The sequence below is a fragment of the Myotis brandtii genome, unplaced genomic scaffold (assembly GCF_000412655.1).
Source record: "Myotis brandtii unplaced genomic scaffold, ASM41265v1 scaffold441, whole genome shotgun sequence".
Lineage (NCBI taxonomy): Eukaryota > Metazoa > Chordata > Mammalia > Chiroptera > Vespertilionidae > Myotis > Myotis brandtii.
Genome location: NW_005366873.1, coordinates 433,311 through 451,973, shown reverse-complemented (window position 1 = coordinate 451,973; position 18,663 = coordinate 433,311). Strand labels below are relative to the sequence as shown.

General features: G+C 49.3%; 1 protein-coding gene across 1 annotated transcript in view; it reads right to left on the bottom strand.

The window, feature by feature from the left end:
- Positions 1–739: 739 nt before the first annotated feature.
- GFRA1 (GDNF family receptor alpha 1) overlaps positions 740–18,663 on the bottom strand; it is a gene marked incomplete at its 5' end in the record, with an annotated part of 179,848 nt that continues 161,924 nt past the window's right edge. Inside the window, 2 exons of the mRNA XM_005874557.2 lie at positions 740–1,738; positions 2,949–3,002. Of these exons, the coding sequence (XP_005874619.1) occupies positions 1,583–1,738; positions 2,949–3,002 (210 nt within the window). The remainder of the gene's footprint in view (positions 1,739–2,948; positions 3,003–18,663) is intronic.

The following is an 18,663-nucleotide window of genomic DNA, read 5'->3' as shown; positions in this document are numbered from 1 at the left end:
CTACCAGCATCCAATCACTGTAGATTCTGAATCGCGCCATTCCAACCAGACTTCCCAAGCACACGCTAGGGTCTCCTTAAGGAAGAGGACGATGGAAGATGAGAAGCCGTTCACAAGCCAGATGCCCTATATCCAGAGTCCTGTTCTGTTCTGTGTTTCTGTGCCAAGTGTTGACCTTGATCCACAAATCTTTCCTTCTCGCATAGTCAGTCATGGTCTGCCCTGGAGAATGTAGAACAAATGCAAGCAGGTTCCTGATGACCTTCAGCCCAAACTGCTCTCGACAGCGGCCAAGCCACCGCAGTCCGGAGAGAACCCTGAACCCTGGCATGGACCCGCTTCGGAAGAGAGGGTAGCATGTCCCCGTCTCCTGTCCCGATCAAAGCTGCCTTTGTCAGGTAACGTGAAAACCAAGGTACTGGATTATGGCAATGGCAAGGGTGCCATCAGCCATTGCAGAACATTTTCCAGTGGCCACCGGTTTCCTCACAGGTGTGCACATGCATTTCAACAAGAAATGATAACAGACGAGCCTGGCTGCTCTGTCTCCTCCTCCTGTCCGCAGCAACGTGACGCAGAGCTCTCTGCTCAAGCACGGGGCCCCTCAGGATCGGCCTGGGAAGGGCTGTTCAGGGAGTGAGTGTCGGAGCTAACCCTACTTAAGGGGAGGAAAACAAGCTCCGTGTGTTTTGTATTAAACCATCAGTAAAAAATGGAGACAAGGTCATTACTTTCAAAATATAGAAAGCCAACAGTTGAAATCATTTAGTAGTAAATTGTTTTCTACATAGAAGATCAAACATGTAAAGAGGTTAGAGCGACGCTTCAGCTATGTTGGGCGCTTGTTAGTGGAGGGCTTCTCGCGTGGGTAAGGCTCAGGAGAGGGAGGTCAGTGACCACGGCTCGTGAGGCTTCACACCCACGCTCCGCGCTCTCTGTTTGCACTAGAAGCCAGACACCGCCTTTGGGTGTGACGGGTGCTTCTGGTTTTGTAGGAGAGCAGAACTGGCTACGGAACACAAACATGAGCGTGGAAAGGGCTAGAACGCATAGAAAGGCGAGCATTGGTACAAGCTCGTCTGCACAAAGTCCATCAAGGATTCTCTTGAGAATCTCTGATTTGTGACCCAAAAGCTTGTGAGGCTGCAGTGATGTCATCAGAAATCAAAGCCACCACATGAAATGGGGAAGGTTCTTGAGCAATACTAACCCCTTCGCTAGTGAGTAAAGGGTAGGGTTAAATGGTTAAAATCATCATCATCATCATCATGAAAAAACTTGGCCCCCTTTTGCTTTACAGCCAGATGTACAAATTGTCCCTTTAGAATACAACGTACCCCCAAGCCTTTTGAGTTTGGAATGTAGCACTGCATTGGGAATCCCACAGAAGCCCTAAGGATCACAAGAAGCTTTCTTAAAAAAAAAAAAAAAAAAAAAAAGGAAAAAGTTTCAGTTGGATGAAACTGCTTGAGCAATGTTTCAACGGAGCGCCTAAAACTGGAATTTCAGATATACAAGAGGACAGGAAACAGATAACTTGGTATTTGTCTTTTTACAGGTCCATGTCGTTCTTGAAATGCAGCTATAACGTTTCTGCCAAGGACAAAGGTAAGAGGGTGGACAGGGCAGTTACCACCAGAACCAGCCGTGGGCTCAGACCGCAGCTCGGAGGGGCAGCCATTGATTTTGTGGTTATGTGGCTGGAGGCACCAGCAAGACCATCCTTTTCGTAATCACGCTGTAAGAGAGAATGCTGTCATTACCATCCACCCGTGTGGGTTCATTCCATCCCCATGCGTTTAACCACACATCTCTCTCTCTCACCCCCAGCCCCTAACTAGCTCCTGTCACTCATCAAAGCTGGCCCAGGGCTTCCCAATTCACCGGCTTGTGGTTGTATGGGAAGCATCATGAATCTGGGTGAGAACTAGATACTCTGGCAAACTGTCTGCTCAACATTGATATTTTTGCTCCTCTGTTACGGATTTTAAAATCCACTTGGGGGGAAAAATGTGAAATGCCATTCCCCCCTCTACTTCCCAGGTCCCCTAGTAACTACGCAGCATGGAACCCTGTCCTTCTGGGACCACTGACTGGGGTGGAATGCTGGCTGACCCTCCCCATCGTGGAAGGACAGGAAGAATCACCTGAGAACAATCGCCCAGGTCAATACCAGCTCATATAGAGAGGGGTCTCAGATCAGATCGGGGGGGATCCTCAGTGCAGACAGTGGCAGTCTTGCCCTTCACTGGCCTAGATTTTGTAGATGAAGGAGTCTGCCCTGCTGGTTTGTAGGAGAGCCCAAGCCAGAACCCAGGCTTCCCGCATTTTATTTAATCCAATATTTGCCATCTCCATATGCAATCAATATAAAACCACTGAGATTCTTTCTCCCATACCAAGTCTTCAATCTATGACACAGCACGTGTCAATCCGGACCTGCCCCCTCCTAGTCAGCATGGCTGACCTTCCATAGGATGCATTTCTCCCTCCCGCCTCCAGCACCGGCTCAATCCCATTATGTCGCATCTCACCACAGTGAGCCAGGATCATGACAGAATCATCCATCTCCTCACCTATAAATTGGGAAGAGTAACGTGGCTGCCCCAGATACCTCTGGGTTGCTATGGCAATGAAAGGAACTGGAGCTAGAGGACATCCGGTGAGCAGTGAGAGTACTTTTCTGTGCCGGATGACAGCATGTGCCTGTGGCTCTGGGACAATGGTATTCGTGGGGGGCCAATTCTGAGGTGAGAAGCCCAGGTCCCTTACTTGATTCTAACTTTATCCAATGGCTGCATCTGCTCTAAAGCCAGAGGAACGTGGAGGTGCCTTACATTTTTTTCTGGATCGGAAACTTATGTTGTCTCTGAGCCCTTCACATCATACCCTGCCCAGAGGCCCTGTATCCATAATGCAAGGAGACCCCGGAAAGAAACACAACTTACATCAGAAAGACAGAGGTGTGTACTGCCCGACACATTGGATTTCAGCTTCTGAGCCTGAGGAGAGACAAACACAAAATCACTCCTACATAATATGAAAGAGTAATTACTATGATCCATTAATCAACTGTCTAGGGCAGTGCCACTGATAACAGGTGAAGTTAATAACATTTTATTTAATCCAATATTTGCCATGGATAATCAATATAAAATGATCCAGGTACTTCACATTCTTTTTTTTCCATACCAAGTCTTCAAAATATGACAGCACGTCTCAATTCGGACCTGCCCCATTTCAAAGGCTCAATAGCTCCCTGGGGCTAGCAGAGGAAGCAAAGGATGAGGTTATTACCAAAGACCAAGTTTTGAAGTCACTTATATTCTGAATTCATGTTTCTGAATGTTAATTTCTGGGACGTACCTTCAAAGTGCAAATGTTGCAATAAAAATCCCCATGTATTAGTAATATAGAGATAGGTGCTCCTAAAACTTGTTTGTTCATTTGCTTATCGCTCCAGTCAACACTTACCAAGCTATAATGCAGGGCCTATGGCGATATGAACAAAAGGATGGAGTCCCTGGGCCCACGGGGCTGCCCTCTGGTGAGTAAAACACTCACTGCCTCGACAGGACAGGTGGTCTTTCAGACAGGTCTCCTCGAGGAATTGTGGGGGCATAACAGACACCCGATCCAGCGTTCTTAACACTCAGTCGCCAGGGGGCTGAGCTGTGAAGCTATACGTTCCCTAATTCCATACAACCAGAACAAGTCTCCGCTGGGCTTGTCCCTGAGAACCGAGTTGAAGGAAAGGTTCCATTACTCACACAATTGCAATGAAAACTGCTGACCGGGTGCAGCCTCCTTGTTTTACAAAAGTAAACAATTAGGGTGCAGAGAAGGTAAGTGACTTACCCGAGGCCACACAGCAATTTACTTGGGAGTCAGGACACAGAGCAGGTCTCTAAAAATCTTGAACAAAACTGTGCTCTTTCCTACATTACAGTGTTTCTCCCAGGGAACCCTGGCATGCCTTCCCTGCCCCCAAACCCACACAACCCCTCGCAGGACCTCCACCACCCAAATAGCCCAACGGCACCGAATGTCGGAGAGCTCATTTGCCACCAGGATGAACCTGGTTGGGCATCACACCAGAATCAGGAGCATCTGGGCAAGCAGTTCCGTGGGAATGGCACTGGTAGGCACACCCGGGCCTGCTGCAGGAAGACTCTGCAACTCACTGAAGACACACGGGCTGAAATGATAGCATCTTTACCCAAGGAGTAATTTATTGGCCATAATGCTACTTGGGAGGCATCGTAATCTTTTACTTATATTTGCATATGCCAGCTGTGAATATGAAATGGAAACCTTTAAACAGGCATCAAGAGTAAGACACTGGAAAGCACCCCCAGGCTGTTCAAAGGTCACTAAATGTTATATAAGAAGATCAGAGGGGAAATTGGAAGCGGAATTGAACCTTATTCCAAAGCCTGCTTTTAATCTATATTAATAGCAAATCTGGTCTACGGCATTGTTACCTGCAGAGAAAAACGTGTAGAACTTCTTCACATGTTTTATTTCTGTCTGAGAAATAAATTGGAATTGTGCCCAGACACCAAAATGACCCTAAAACATCACATTCTGTCTTTTCTTTCCTAGGCCATAAGCTACAAAAGACACAAACTTTTGCTGAGGGCCTTTGCATAACTAAGAAGTTCACTCAAATGTGCAGAGAAGGCAGCCTGACTTCTAATCTGGAACACATGACAACTTCAAGGTGTTTCTGGACTTGTGCCCACAGCTGAGCTGCCCACAGTGGCCTCTAAGAGTCCCAAGGGCTAGGCCGGCCTCCTTCCGACTTGGGTCTGCATCATTAGCACAGAACCCAGTGTTTTCCTCATTGTATACACAACCTAGATACTTACCAGCTGTACGTCTTACATCAGGTGCCTGTTGAAGTACTGGTATAATGCTTGCACCCATACACTAGAAGTCTCCCGTCTTAACAGGTTTTCTTAGGTGGACTATGGACCTCCATAGGTAGATTTCTGGTCCTCGTTAGTCACTGAGCGTTCATCTGTGTACAGGACTACAGGCATACAACCAGGTAGACGTGCACAGGTCTAACTTCCCAGCCTCTTGCCCTCCATCTGGGAGTGGCTGGGATAAGTGTTCAATCATGTGGGGAGATGCATTTAGACCAGCGGTTGCCAACCTTTCGGACCTCACAGACCACCAGTGGTCCAGGGACCACCGGTTGGTGACCGCTGATTTAGACCACTTCCAAGTCTGTAAAGTCTCCTCTTCCCCCAGAGTGACCTCTATGGAAAGGAAATGGCCACCTTCTGGCCTTGTCTCCCTGTAGCCCCACTGGCTTCATTAAATCTGGAGACAGCAGCCCCAAGCTCCTCTGGCCTGGAGGACCCTTCAGGTTGGCGTAAGTGGATGAAATGCTGAGTAAAAGTAATAATGGACAGCCAGGCCCCTCCAGATGCTCTGGGGGACTGCCCTCTCTCCTGCTTCCCAACCCACAGATGCACGTAGCACTCCAGAGGCTTAGCGGTCCACGCACACAGGCCTTGAAGTGCTCTGCTTCCGACGGAGCGGTCTGGTGCAGACCTGAGCAGGGACCACAGGAAGGTCTGTGAGTCTGATCTGTGCAGACAGAATGCCACCAGCTCCAGGCAGAGTGACAGGCTGGGCGTCCAGCGCCTCTCAGGGTTCATGAGCTGCGGATGGAGGGGCAGAGCCTGGGACGCTAGCCAGGCGCATGTCAGGCTTATCGGTCCTGTATACAGTCTGAACCCCACCAGTGACCCTGAGGTCAGAAAGCTGCCTCCACAGTCCACCTTAGAAAACCTGGCTCATGAGGCCCTTGTAGAAGCCTGAGCAGCCTGCTATTTCGACACTTTAAAGGCTTTCTCCCTGAGCATTTTTTAAAGCATCATCAAGCTATCACTGTCTGCTAGTCAGGTATGATAAATGCTAACATCCAATTACAGGGCGCCCCCCCTCCACTTTCCACTCTTGCAAAGAGTATTTAACATACTTTAAATGCTGTCTCAGTTGATAGAAACTGAGACGGGGCCAGAACAGCTTAAAAAAAAAAGTAGATCCTGTAAGATATAAGGTAAGCAAGAAACTGGAAGGAGAACCCCTTTTATCGCCGGGTTCTAAACCGGTAAAACCAAAAGTGTCACAGCGCAAGTGCTGGCAGGGCGCTCAAGGTCGCTCAAGGCAGCCTGCTCCTTACGGGATGTGCAAGGACACCCGCCCCAGACACGGAACCGTACAGTGTGTGACTTTAAAACATGACATCTCCTAAAAAGGAGCCAGGGAAGAAGAAGAGGACGGATTCATTTTTCTACAAGTCAATTTTAACCATTGTTCCAGCCCGTTGAAAAATGCATTATTTAATCTCTCTTAGGAAAAAGGGCTTCCTACCAGCTAATTCACAGTGACATGGCGGCGGCGGGGGAAGATGCCTGCCTCGGAGCTGGGGGAGACACCACCACCAAAGCACAGAACCACCAGGGTCTCATCTTGAAAGCGGAGAGATGAATCCTGGAGAAACCCGCCCCAAACCAGAAGCCTTGTTCTCTCTCTGGAAATCCAGGGAACCTGGTCTTTAGCCACTTCGTGAGCCTGTCCAGCAGTTTCATAAAACTGTCACCGGCCGTCATCTGCAAGTCCAGGCACGTCACGTAATAGAATTTCCACGGCCCTGTCATTGCGGGGCCAGACCTCCCCAGTCCCTGGCACTAGAGGGTTAAGAAATGCATTAGATGCTGTTAACCTCTGCTACCTGGAGTCAGGCTGTCGACTCCCCTGGCTTTTTAGCCTGGTGATTAGCATTTGGAAAGCCTGCCCTGGTGCTATGGCTTTCCTGCACAGAAACACACATAATTTACAGCTCCCAGTCCAGCCCCTCCTGGGCCTCTCCGCATGCGCACAGGAGTTCTGCCCACAGTAGGCTCCCCGGCCCCAGGGGCCCAGCGGCAGCGGCGGGCTTTGGAGCAGCACGCTTGCTCTGTTTATGGAATCGGAGACTTAGAAGTGCACCCACTCGGAACCTGGCATTTCAGCCCCGGGAATCCATTTCTGCAGAGAAGCCAGTGTTTAATCTCAGGTTTTTAGGTAGCTGTCAGCCAGCGGGGCATGCAACATTTCTCCACTCGCCTCCACGCCTAAGAAAAGCCAGTTTCTGCTCTACCTCCAGAAAATTAAACCCGAGGAAGCTGCCCGATCCAATAGCAACAGACTGTCCAGGCTGCAGCCAAATGGTCGTAATTAACGATGCTTCTGGTTCTTTTCTCCCTTGCTTTACTGATTAGAGAGATTTGCTATATTAGGAACCTGTTTGCTTAATGACAGAATACAAGCAATAAACAGAGAAATGCACAGACTGTAAAATGCAATCAACTCTGCTCTCCAGCGCTCACTAAGTACCTCGCTGCATCTATCACCCTTGTCAATAGCAGTTCATGAGCGAATGCATCTCTTCCGCAGCACGGACGGGACCTTTGCTACAGAAAAACATCTGCGCGAGTTCTTCCCGAAATAGTCCAGCACTCACAGCCGTTTCTCAGTTTAAATCTACGCACCTTACGTTTTAAGACAAAACGCAGGAGGAAGGATGCGCTCCCTCATTCCGAAGGATAACTGAGCAGACGAACCTGCTTCAGAGTCTGCACTTGCATTTCAACAAAATCGACTCACCCGCCCACAGTGGCCTCTGTGCCTGCTAACGCAGGTATATCCACCTGATTTTATGGGTAGTACTTACTACATAACAATTCCATTGTGCTTTTGATATGTGCTCGCCTGGTCATTTCTGCACAATAAAAAAAATAAATAAACAAGAATCTGCCGGCTGCTGCATCCCAGCCAAGTAATGGTGGTCGCCCCGGCGTTCTGCAGTCTGACACTCTTTTCAGCTTTTCGGGTTTTGCTGGTTGGGTTTGGGAGAGCCAGGGGAGGTTTTATGGCCCGTCTGGTCACAAACAGTTGACCAGCTTTTCTAAAATCCCTTCCACTGTCCATTTTGAAACTCGCCTTCCGGGTGATTTGTTTTGCCTACAAACTTGGTAACAACCACTTGCAACCACTGGTCTGAATAACGCGCAGTAAAATCCGCTACGTGAAACAAGTGGACGCATAAATAAGGCCTGCTCCGAGCCCCCAGGCTTGGCAGGGAAGGGATCCATTTTATCCACACTGACCTCTGCCAGCCCCGTGGACCCTGGCACAGGTCAGGAAGGGCTGAGGGGGATGAGGAGGGCAAGGGAGAGACGGGGCAAGTGTCCTTCTGAGAAGGGCGTGGTGAGCATCCTTGGGCAGCTTTTCTGCCCTGTCTCTTCTATCTGCGCCCTCCAAGACACTGTGTCTACACACTGCCTGAACTTCAGCCAAAGGCTTTCATTACATTAGGCTCGGAGAAGGCCTTATAAAGATACTTCACTCAGCGGGGTTTAGGAAGGGCCACAGGATGCCAAGATGTGTTAGTCTGGCAGGTTCTGGGCAGGTTGGGCCTGATCATAAGATAGGGGTGAGGAAAGGTCTGGAGGCCTGATGGCGCTTTCTTATCAGGAAAAGCTCAGGCTCAGATCCCAGTTGGGTTGCTAGGTTGAGTGGGGTGGGGGGGGGGAGAAGAGGGGAGAGGGAGGAGATGGCCTTGGAGGTGATGTGTATTCATGTTCCAGAATCTGAGAGTCCTTGAATTCCAAGTTGAACTGTGCTCTTTGGGTTGAGCCTACAGTAGAAAACTCTCTCACCTGACAGGACTAAGGACTGGGCCCATACATAGGTCATTGGTCAACGGAGAAATTATGTTCAAGGGCAAAATCATGACATCACTTGGAAATTTTACATTGGCATCAAAGTTTTTTTTCAAATTTCAAAGCTTCTCTTTTTTAAATTTTGGTAAGAACCCTTAACATGAGATCTACCCTCTTAAAATTTTTCAAGTGTACAATCCAGTACTGTACACTTGGCTGCATAGGGGATCTAGGACTTATTCATCTTGCATTACTGAAACAGTACACCTGTTGATGAGCAGCTCACTTCCCCTCCCCCAGCATCTAGCAACCAAATTCTATCCCTCACTTGCATGAGTTTACCTATTTTAGGCACATCGTATAAGTGGAATCATTCAGTGTTTGTCCTTCTGTGACTGGCTTATTTCACTTAGCGCAATGTCCTTCAGACTCATTCATTGTCAATTATTGCAAGACTTCCCCCTTTTTAAGGCTGAGCAGTATTCCATTGTATCAAAAATTTTAAGACCTGAATGTGCGATTTACTGGTTTTTGGATACATGAGCAAGGCCGCCCTCTTTAAAAAGTTTTTTAAGAGTTTGCTGATTGGAGTTTCCTGGCTTATGTTCTGCATGAGCCACACTTATAAGTCACAGTCTGCTATTTCCAGTCTTAGTTTTTTTTAAAAACAGGAGGGACATTTGTTTGATACCCACAGAGGAATCTCAGTGCTGACTCTACATTCTTCTAATTTTTCGCAGTCTTTTATAGTTCTCTTGCTCACACCTAATCCAAAGGCTTTCTTTTTTCTTTTTTTTTAGGAATTTGCCCTTTCCAATATATTCAACTTAGTTTTATAGTTCTCTTGCTCACACCTAATCCAAAGGCTTTTTTTTAAGGAATTTGCCCTTTCCAATATATTCAACTTAGCTTTCCTTGAAGCAACTATGCTTTCTTTTGTGCTCTTATTTCAATCATTCATGTAATACTGAATTCAATCATGTGGGGAACATACAACAGCACAGAAAGGTTTGCGAACAAATAAATGTTCCTGGCTCTTCCGCGCCTACCTCTCCACTGGACAGAGCAAGGCACAGAGGCAGGCAGGAGAGAGGCCAGTCATCTGGGCACTGTCTGTCTTGGGCACTTGATGTTTACAGGGGAATGGAGAGGTCGGCTGCTGTGTGGAGCTGGTTATGATGCAACGGGTGGGAAAGTCCTTTTAAACTCTAAGTTGTTCTTGAGGATCTCTTAGCTTTTCTGTGCTCCCTGTGCTGGTGGTTCTTGGATTCGGACAGGGGTGGGGGCAAAGGCTCAAGCTAATTTGGCTCGTGATCATTAATATTAAGTAGAACTGGCCTGTGATCTTCTGTGTTTCCCTGGACTTAAAGATGAATGCCCTGAGAGAGAGACAGTCCTGTAAGATTTACCAACAGTCCTCCATTAGCTAAGCAGCCCCTGGGGCTTGCCTGTCAGTCCCATGAAAGGGATGCTGCAGCCCCGCACTTGTAATTTAACGCTAATGGCAGGATGGCAGGTGGCGTTGTGTGCAGATACCGTCTACAGCAGGGACCTTAACAAGCACTGCGGCGGCCTTCCTCCTCCCCATCACTCCACAGATCACCTGACATCTACTGTACTTTTCTCAAACTTGGGGCAAGCTCATGTTGCCCACAACCTCAGGGAACTGTGTTTTCAGTTCACAGTTAACTTGCTTGATTAGCAAAATATTCAGATAAGGCGCAATTATCAGCTGTATTTTAGAAAATTATGCCCAATGAACAGTGTGATTTTTCCCAACAATGCGTGAAAGACGTTTTGGGTGGGGGGGAGGGTTGGGGGGGAGTGTTTGTAGAGCAGACACTCAGCCATAAGGGTGCACAGGCAACGAGAGGGACGGCCCTGCAATGAAACATTTGTTCTCGCAAAATGCGCGCGTCGGAAATGCAAATGTGCAGGAGCAACGGAAGATTCACTGTGGTCCCTGATGGGAAGTGCACGAAGCCTATCTCATCCCACACGCATCCTCATCACCATCGGACGGTATTTATTAAGCCGCGGTGCTCCCGTGCGTTTACATGCGGCTGAGGGCGGCTCCGAAATGGCTCCGTGACTTATGGCGCTAACTAGGGTTTGATAGAAAACGCCGAGGTCTGGAGACAGAACGGACCCCGAGCTTTTGTTCATGCTGTTTCGGAAGATGGAGGCTCTTGGTGCCACGGAAAATAAGGTGACAGCAAAACATTTAAAAACTGCTTACAAAATGTGCTTCTGGTAGACAGAGAAAAATATGCTAGAAAATAGAGGAAAAGCGAGTAGGCCGGCAGAGATGATGACAGTGACGATCACGCTTCATAACAGCCTTCGCTGCCAGGGACCCCAGCCACACGGTCCTGAGTGCTCCCCAGGACTGGGAGGACTTTCTGAGGGGAGCACCCCTCCCCTTTGTACAGATGGGGAGCTCTGTACTTGGGCTGGGGCTTGCCCATGTTTGTGCAGCTTGGGGTGGCTGCGCGGAGATCTGAGCCTGGTGTCAACTCCGAAACCCATGCATGTGGACTCCGTGTGAGACGTGGCCCACGCTACCTCCGTCATGTTTAGATCAACCCTCGGAAGGAGTTCCTGTTTTCCCAGGGATCACTGAGGAGGGTTCCCAGGGGCAGTAACGAGCCCCAGGTCACACAACCAGCTCGGGCAGCCTAGACTCAACCAAGTAGCTGTCAAGGGGAGCACTGCACTCGGGAGGAGGGTCCCCCCAAGTCTCACCTTGGCCATCAGAGCAACATGGGCAAATGTGACTTCTGCTGGGGGTCAGAGGTTAAGCTAGTCCTGGTGTTTTGGGTGTTTTTCCCAGAGAGCCCAGCGATGAAGCCGTCTTATATCCTACCTGATGTGCCTGCAGCAAACGGGCAGGCAGGGGACAGCCACTCTGGGGAAACCTCCCAGGATGTCCCCTCCTGACCCCATCCCCAGCTTCCTCTCTAGACAGCCTCATCCATGATGCAACTCCTCTTGGGCCTTCAATAGGAGGGGAGGGAAGCCCTTCACTGAACCTCACCCCCCAGAGGACCGGAGCCTTTGTCCTCCCATCGGTCAGCTCCGTGGCTCGAGTGCAAGGCAGTGCCGATCACTCTGGGAGGCACCGCTGGTTAGAAGTCCTAAGGATAGGAGGTCAGTGGGGGATGCAAGAAATTGGATTTATTTATGGTACCTGATCTAAGTGTGCTCAGAGGTATTCTCGTAGGTGACCCAGAACAAGAGAGCATATTTATAGCCAGGATGATACAGACGCCCTATTCCTTTTTATTAAGCATGTTCATTACCCAGAAATCGGGTTAAGCAACTGTCCGGCTGCTGAATTACTGTCCCTCCGATGGGCCAGCATGACCACCTGTGGACCACAGGTGCAGATGGCCTACCAGCTCTTCCCAGAATGCCCTGAGGGGCCTCCCCTTCTCATCCCCGTCCTTAAATTATTCTCATTTTAAGAGAAAAGTGGTTTTAAAAAAAAGATGTCTAGGAGCAGACATCGTAAATGGGTGGTCATAAAAAATCAGTGCAACCGAAGGCCCGCTTCCGCAGGGCACACCCCCTACCTGACGCCCAAGTTTATTTCCCAGATGCATTTGGGGCTAAAGGTCCCTTTAGCACAGGCTTCCTCTGTCTCATGGTCGGCACAGACCAACCAGGAAGATTAAAAAAAAAAAAAGATAAAATAATTACTGTGCTGGAGGCTCTGTTACTGTGCCGAAGAATTTTAATTTGTTTAATTATCACAGCCCTCCTAGGCGGTCCTGCTCATTATTCCCATATTACAGATGATGAATCCAAGATTAAGGAGATTAAACTACTCGTCATCGGAGCCCACTGGAAGGTCTGAGTTTATTGTCACAAAAACCCCGAGCCTTCAGTATTATCTACTCTTAAGCACAGCAGCTTCTTTTTCTTTTCCTTTTTTTTTTTTTTTTTAAAGAGCAACTTTGAGAACTAACTGAGCCACACTGTTGGCCTTTCGTCTGCATGATCCCTTGTCAAGCTTCCACACTGCCGGTGCTTCCGCTACATTATCTTACAGTGAGCTTGGTTCTGGAGTGAGAGGAATGATACTGCTGCCTCTACTTTCCACAGGACCCCAGAATCACTAGCTGCTCCCTCTAGCCCTGTTATGACACAGGATTGTCACGGCTGCGGCAGGTAACAGGTGGAGACAACATCTGGAGCCTGGAGCAAATGCCTACCCCCGGGGCCAGCAAGAAGGGAATTCACCTGTGGCATCATCCTTCCTGCGGTGACCGTGACCTGGCAAAAGATATATAAAGCCCTTACGCTGTTCCAACCAACACCACATTCCAGCTAGAAGTTCTCTGGGGCTGACAAAGAAGGTTGAGGCAACCAGAGAGCCGAGTGGGAGCCCAAGGGAAGGGGGCCCGTATCATTTCAAGGTGACGCAGGAGAGGATTTCTAGCCACTGTGGGCAGCTCAGAGCCAGCCTCCCTGCCACTCACATACCAGGCACCGCTGTTTATGACAGAGTGTAAATGGGCTGTGAGCCCCGAGCTCCTGGAATGCACCCCTGAAAGGAAGGAGCCCAGCCACCTGGGACTTCCCCTGGCTGTTGCCACTTCAGTGGAACAACACTGGGCCCTTCAAAAACCGTACCACATCCATGGGTCCCGGGACCGTGTTCCCAAGCCGTGGCCCACATCCCCATGGTAACCATGTTAGTGCACCTGGTCCAGGGCCTCCTCTGTGATTGCCTTCAGTTGTCTGACAACTTTCCCCTGGAGATTCCCAGAAACACACCAACGTGGAGTATAATTCCAAGGACGGCATGAGATAGTGTCTTTTTCCCGGTGCTGTATGCTAACGCTTTTGTTACTCCTAGTGATAGTATACAATGATATTAGAATTTAGGGCTCCCAATTTTGCCACTCGCTTCCCAGTACGGTGAAGCAAGCGTTATCTGGAGGCCTTCACAAGGCTTTATTAGAGTTAGGAGCCGGGGCTGATGCGGTAGGACCAAGGGGCCATCTGTAACATGAAGGACCTTCGCAAGAGACCCAATGTACGCCCTGCTCCTGCGGATGCTCTTCTGGCCTAGCGGGAGTTCACCTCCTGCTTGGCAAATGGGCTTATTCTAGCTCTAGAGATGAGGGATAAAAGAGAAAAGGAGAGAAGAACTAGCACTGAGAGATCCTGCACAACATGTGCTTCATTTGGAGGGCTTTGTGGTTGAGAAAAATAGGGGCCATGATCTGCCTTCGTTGGAAAGGTGACGTCTGGGTTCGTTCAAGGTGTTCGTTCAAATTTTGAGGAAGGCTATTTTTCTAAGTCATTAAGTTGGTATTTAGGAACTTCACTCTTCTTCATTTGAACAATTATTAAACTGTAAAATAGGATGGCACAATTGCTAGAACGGTAATCTGAAATTTTACAGTCAGCCGTAAAAGGCTATATTATTAAACCGTACTAAAGACGCTCGAGCCCATTACAACTTTTTAAATGACTTGTAAAAGCCTTTAGTGCTGATAAAATAATCTTCAATTACAGTATTGTGTATTCTAACAATACGCGGAACCGAAGTTGGCTACAATGCAAACGTGCCAATCACAGAGAAATCATTACCTGAATTAAGTTTGCAGCAGCCGGAAATCTGACCGCTCTCCTTCATCCACAGCATTAGCCCCAGTCAGAGCTCCTCTTGTGGGTTCAAAGGCTGCACAAACGACACGGAGCAGGACCCCGTGGACTAGGAAAGGCTTGTTGTGCTAATAGCCTTTTATCCCCTTACCTTTGCCCTGAAAGTGAGATTCTGAAAATGACAAGTGTTCCGTTACTGAGGACCTGCCCTCTATGGGCTGAATTAGGTCCCTCCAAAATTCACAGGCGCAAGTCCTAACCCCCAGAATGGGACTCTATTTGGAGATGGTGTCTTTAAAGAGGTAGTTAAGCTAAAGTGAGGACACTCGGTGGGCCTGCATCAAGGCACACTGGTGTCCTTTAGACATGGACTGGCACCGGGCATGCTCACACAGAGGAAAGGCCCGGGGAGGACACAGAGGGGAGGCAGCCATGTACACGCCAAGGAGGGAGGGCTCAGGAGAAACTAGACCTGTTGACACCTTGATCTTGGATTATCGATCTCCAGAAAGGCGAGAAAGAAAGCTCTACGGTTAAGCCACCCAATTCGCGGTACTTTGTCCTGTCAACCCCAGCAAATGACTACCATGTAAGACCCTGTGCTCCGTGATACGCACGCCTGGAATGAAACCTGGCCCCTAAGATAAAATCCCTGGTTTTTGGTACCAGTCATACCCTGCGAGCTTCCGTTTCCAGTAGGGTTTGAATCCACAATTGAACATGCATTTCGGCTTGCTGGGTTGCGTGGCAGTGTTCACGGAGTAACGCTCAATTCTGAGCGGGCTTGTCGGAGTGATACTCGATTTTGAGCTCCGAATTCAAGTGCTCTCCGGGATGAAGGGCTTTGAAAATGCTTTCTAAGCAGTTATTTCAAAAAGTGTTTTTACAACAGCCTCTTTCCTCCCAGGGCTAACGTGGGTGGATGCGGGGCCGCGGCTTCCTCTGAGCTCATCTGCTGGCACCTGAGCCTGTGAGATTAAGCCCCAGGAGGCCGCTGGCAGCCTCTCCATGCTGGGAGCAGCCAGGCCCATCACAGAGGGCCCGGGGCTCCTTGGCAGCGGGTCCAGGGCTCTGCTGTGAGGCTTCCAGTGTAGCCCAGAAGCAGGCTGGGGGGGGGGCCCTGCGGCTTAGCACTTCTGCTGGGGAAGACTCCCCCCCACCCAGCTCATTTCTCCCGGAGTGGGGAAGTCAGCTCCTTCTGAGCAGGAGACCACTATGCAAAGGAAATGCTAGGTGTAGCCTGCTTGGAGGACTGAAGCTTGTCGAGGCTTCCTGGCTGGTGGTCACAGTGATGTGCTGGGAGGGAGATGTCCCCGAATTCTATAGAGGAGGGAGCAGGAGCTCCCACTGGGATCCTCCCAGAGCTCAGCCTACGTCTCTCTCCATTTGGCTAGTCCTGATCTGTAGCTTTGACAATAAACCTAAAATCAGAGGTAGAGCGACTCCCTGAGGTCTGAGTTGTTGAACCTGAGGGGGTTGTGGGAGCGAACCCCGGAATTTGTAGCTGCTTAGTCAGAGTGCAGGAGGCCCGAGGTTCCCTACAATGTGGCTGGCATCTGAAGTCAGGGCAGCCTTGCGGGGGACCGTGTCCTCAACCTGGGGAGTCTGTGCCAACGCCGGGCCTAGCGTCAGAATTGAGCTGTATTGCAGGACGCCAGTTGGTGTCAGAATAGGCATCATTACCTTTCTTTATGCTGGTTTATGAACCAGCCTGGCCCTTCAAGCTGCCAGATGCTCAGCAAGAATGCAGGGACTGCTGTCATCTATGCTGAATGGATAAATGTTATCCAGGACAAAAAGGTAAAGTGCTCTGACTGAGGGGATGCAGTGTAGCCACTGAGAGCGCACAGAGGGGCAAAGGCTGCTTTACATACATTTCTCTCCCCATCCGGCCTCGCTGAGTCTCAGGGCTGCTGCCCAAAAACATGGGAATAACAATGGCACTGACCTCGTGTGTGTGTGTGTGTGTGTATGTGTATGTGTATATGCATAGACATCGACATGTATATAACGTATATACATATAATACGTATTATACATATACACATACTAGAGGCCTGGTGCATGAATTCATGCACAGGTGGGGTCCCTCAGCCTGGCCAGCGATTGGGGCTGACCAGGCCCGGGGGAGGGACCGAGGGAGGTTGGCCGGTGGCTGGGGAGACTGTGGGAGGTTGGCTGGCCGTGAGAGGTTGGCTGTGGGAGCACACTGACCACCAGGGGCAGCTCCTGCATTGAGCGTTTGCCCCCTGGTGGTTAGTGCACATCTTAGTGACCGGTTGACTGGTTGTTTGGTCGACCGGTTGTAATGGTCACTTAGGCTTTTATATATATAGATGTATATAATGTGCCTAGATCAGTACTGGACTCATGGGAAGTGCTATATGCACATTTGCTTTATTAACACCAGACCATACAAAGCAGAGGTGATGTAGGTTGTCAAAACAAATAGTTCTAGGGTCTGTCATATGATTAGGTTGCTCATAAAGATTCCCAAAGTGGGGTCTGGGGACCACTGATGTATATGACATTATTTAGGTGGCATACAAACATCTGCACTGTTTTCAATTTAATCTCTATGTCGAGAGCTAGCACACCGATTCACATGTGTTTCACAAACGTTGTTAACAGTATACCTAGTCATTGAGATTGAAGGAAAGTATTAAGCCAACAACAGTACTAGTGGAATGCAGGTATGAGCAAGGCTGCAAAATCTGGGACTTTGAGGCTAAGAGGCAGGGCTAGTTCTCAAACACCATCTTCTCTGCAACAAAAAGCATTTCCTGTTTACAACTGTGTCACCTCTTCCCAATGTCAGCACTGGTTAGAGAGACGTGGCAACAGCCCCTGGCAGACTGTCAAGATCTGACTGTACTCAGGCTGGACCCAGATCTGACTATTGTCCCTGCTCCAAGTCACGGCTCCAAGGACCTGACTGTGAGGGCGTAGCTCCCAGGAGAACCCTTCTGGGCACAGAGAGGTGGATTTGGGGCAGTTCTATCCCCTCAGACCTGGTTCTTTGTTTACGGCCTTTTGGTTTCCCTTCCTTCTTAGCCTGGTGTCCATCCCACCCTGTCGCTTCCTTCCTTGGGACTTTCTACAATGACCAGCAGGATATCACTTGGCTCAAACAGTTCTTACAACTTAAGGAAGCAAAACCTAAGGAGCTCCATTACTTCTCCCTCCATGGCTCCCAGCCCCTGGGAACAGCCCTTCCTTCACAGCCCCAGTGTCCAGTGTTAAAGCTCTAAGGCATCTCTTCAATCTCAGTAAGAGTGGCAGCCACTTACCAAGTGCAGTGGGTTGGCCAGTCCTGCTGGGCCCTCTGCATACAGACACTAGTTCTTCTATCCTCACAACAAACCCAAGAGGTGGGTGATGTTTCACAGCACACATTCAGAGAGGGTAAGAAACCTGCCCTAGGTCACACAGCAATAGGAGTAAGCTGGGATTTTCACTCAGGTCCAACTAACTCTCAAGTTCATACTCTTTCCTGCAAAGCAAATCGTAGGCTGTCGACCACAGGTGACAGAGCACTGAGGAGGTGCCCACAGGCTAGGTCTGCCCGCTGGAAGGGGCAGCATGAGTACAGGGAGTGAGCGGCCCCATGCCAGGGGCCTGGTCTGGAAATAAGTACTTTCTTCTCCCCTCGCAGCTTCCTGCCCACCCACCAGCCATCCGAACCCCGGCACCCTGGCCTTGCACACAAGCACCTCTTCTCCAGTGGAAGATTAACGGGACGCCAAAGCGCCCCATTGCCCTGCCAGCATAAATTGCAAGGGAAACATTTAGAATATTGATTAAGTGCTTCATGCTGGAAGATTTAAATTTACCTCCTGTATTTCCAGGATTAGCTGACATAATGGGGTCAGTCTGCTGGCACCAATGATTTACAGAACACCCATTGGCAGCTTTCCTTTTAAAACTCAACACTTCAAATTTCCACATGGTCACAGCCAGTGGAGTCCTGGGTACTTAGCAGGTTTGGATAATCGCCCTCCTGCCACATCGAGACTTTTGGGGTTTGGCCCTGAGAAGAGTTTTGAAGTCATTCCCGGGCTGGTCTGGCCCTATCCGGTACGAATGGGCCTTGCTGAGGTCTCCTGAGACACAGCTCTTCCAGGATGCAACGTCTTGTTTCAGATAGAGATTATTTTCAATGTTCTCAGGCAGTATGCTAATCCTATATAATAAAAAGCTAATATGCAAATTGTCCCCTCAGGAGTTCGACCGACCAGGAGTTTGACTGCTCGCTATGACATGCGCTGACCACCAGGGGGTGGCGCGGAATGAAGGAAGGCCCCAGCCTGATGGCCGTCCA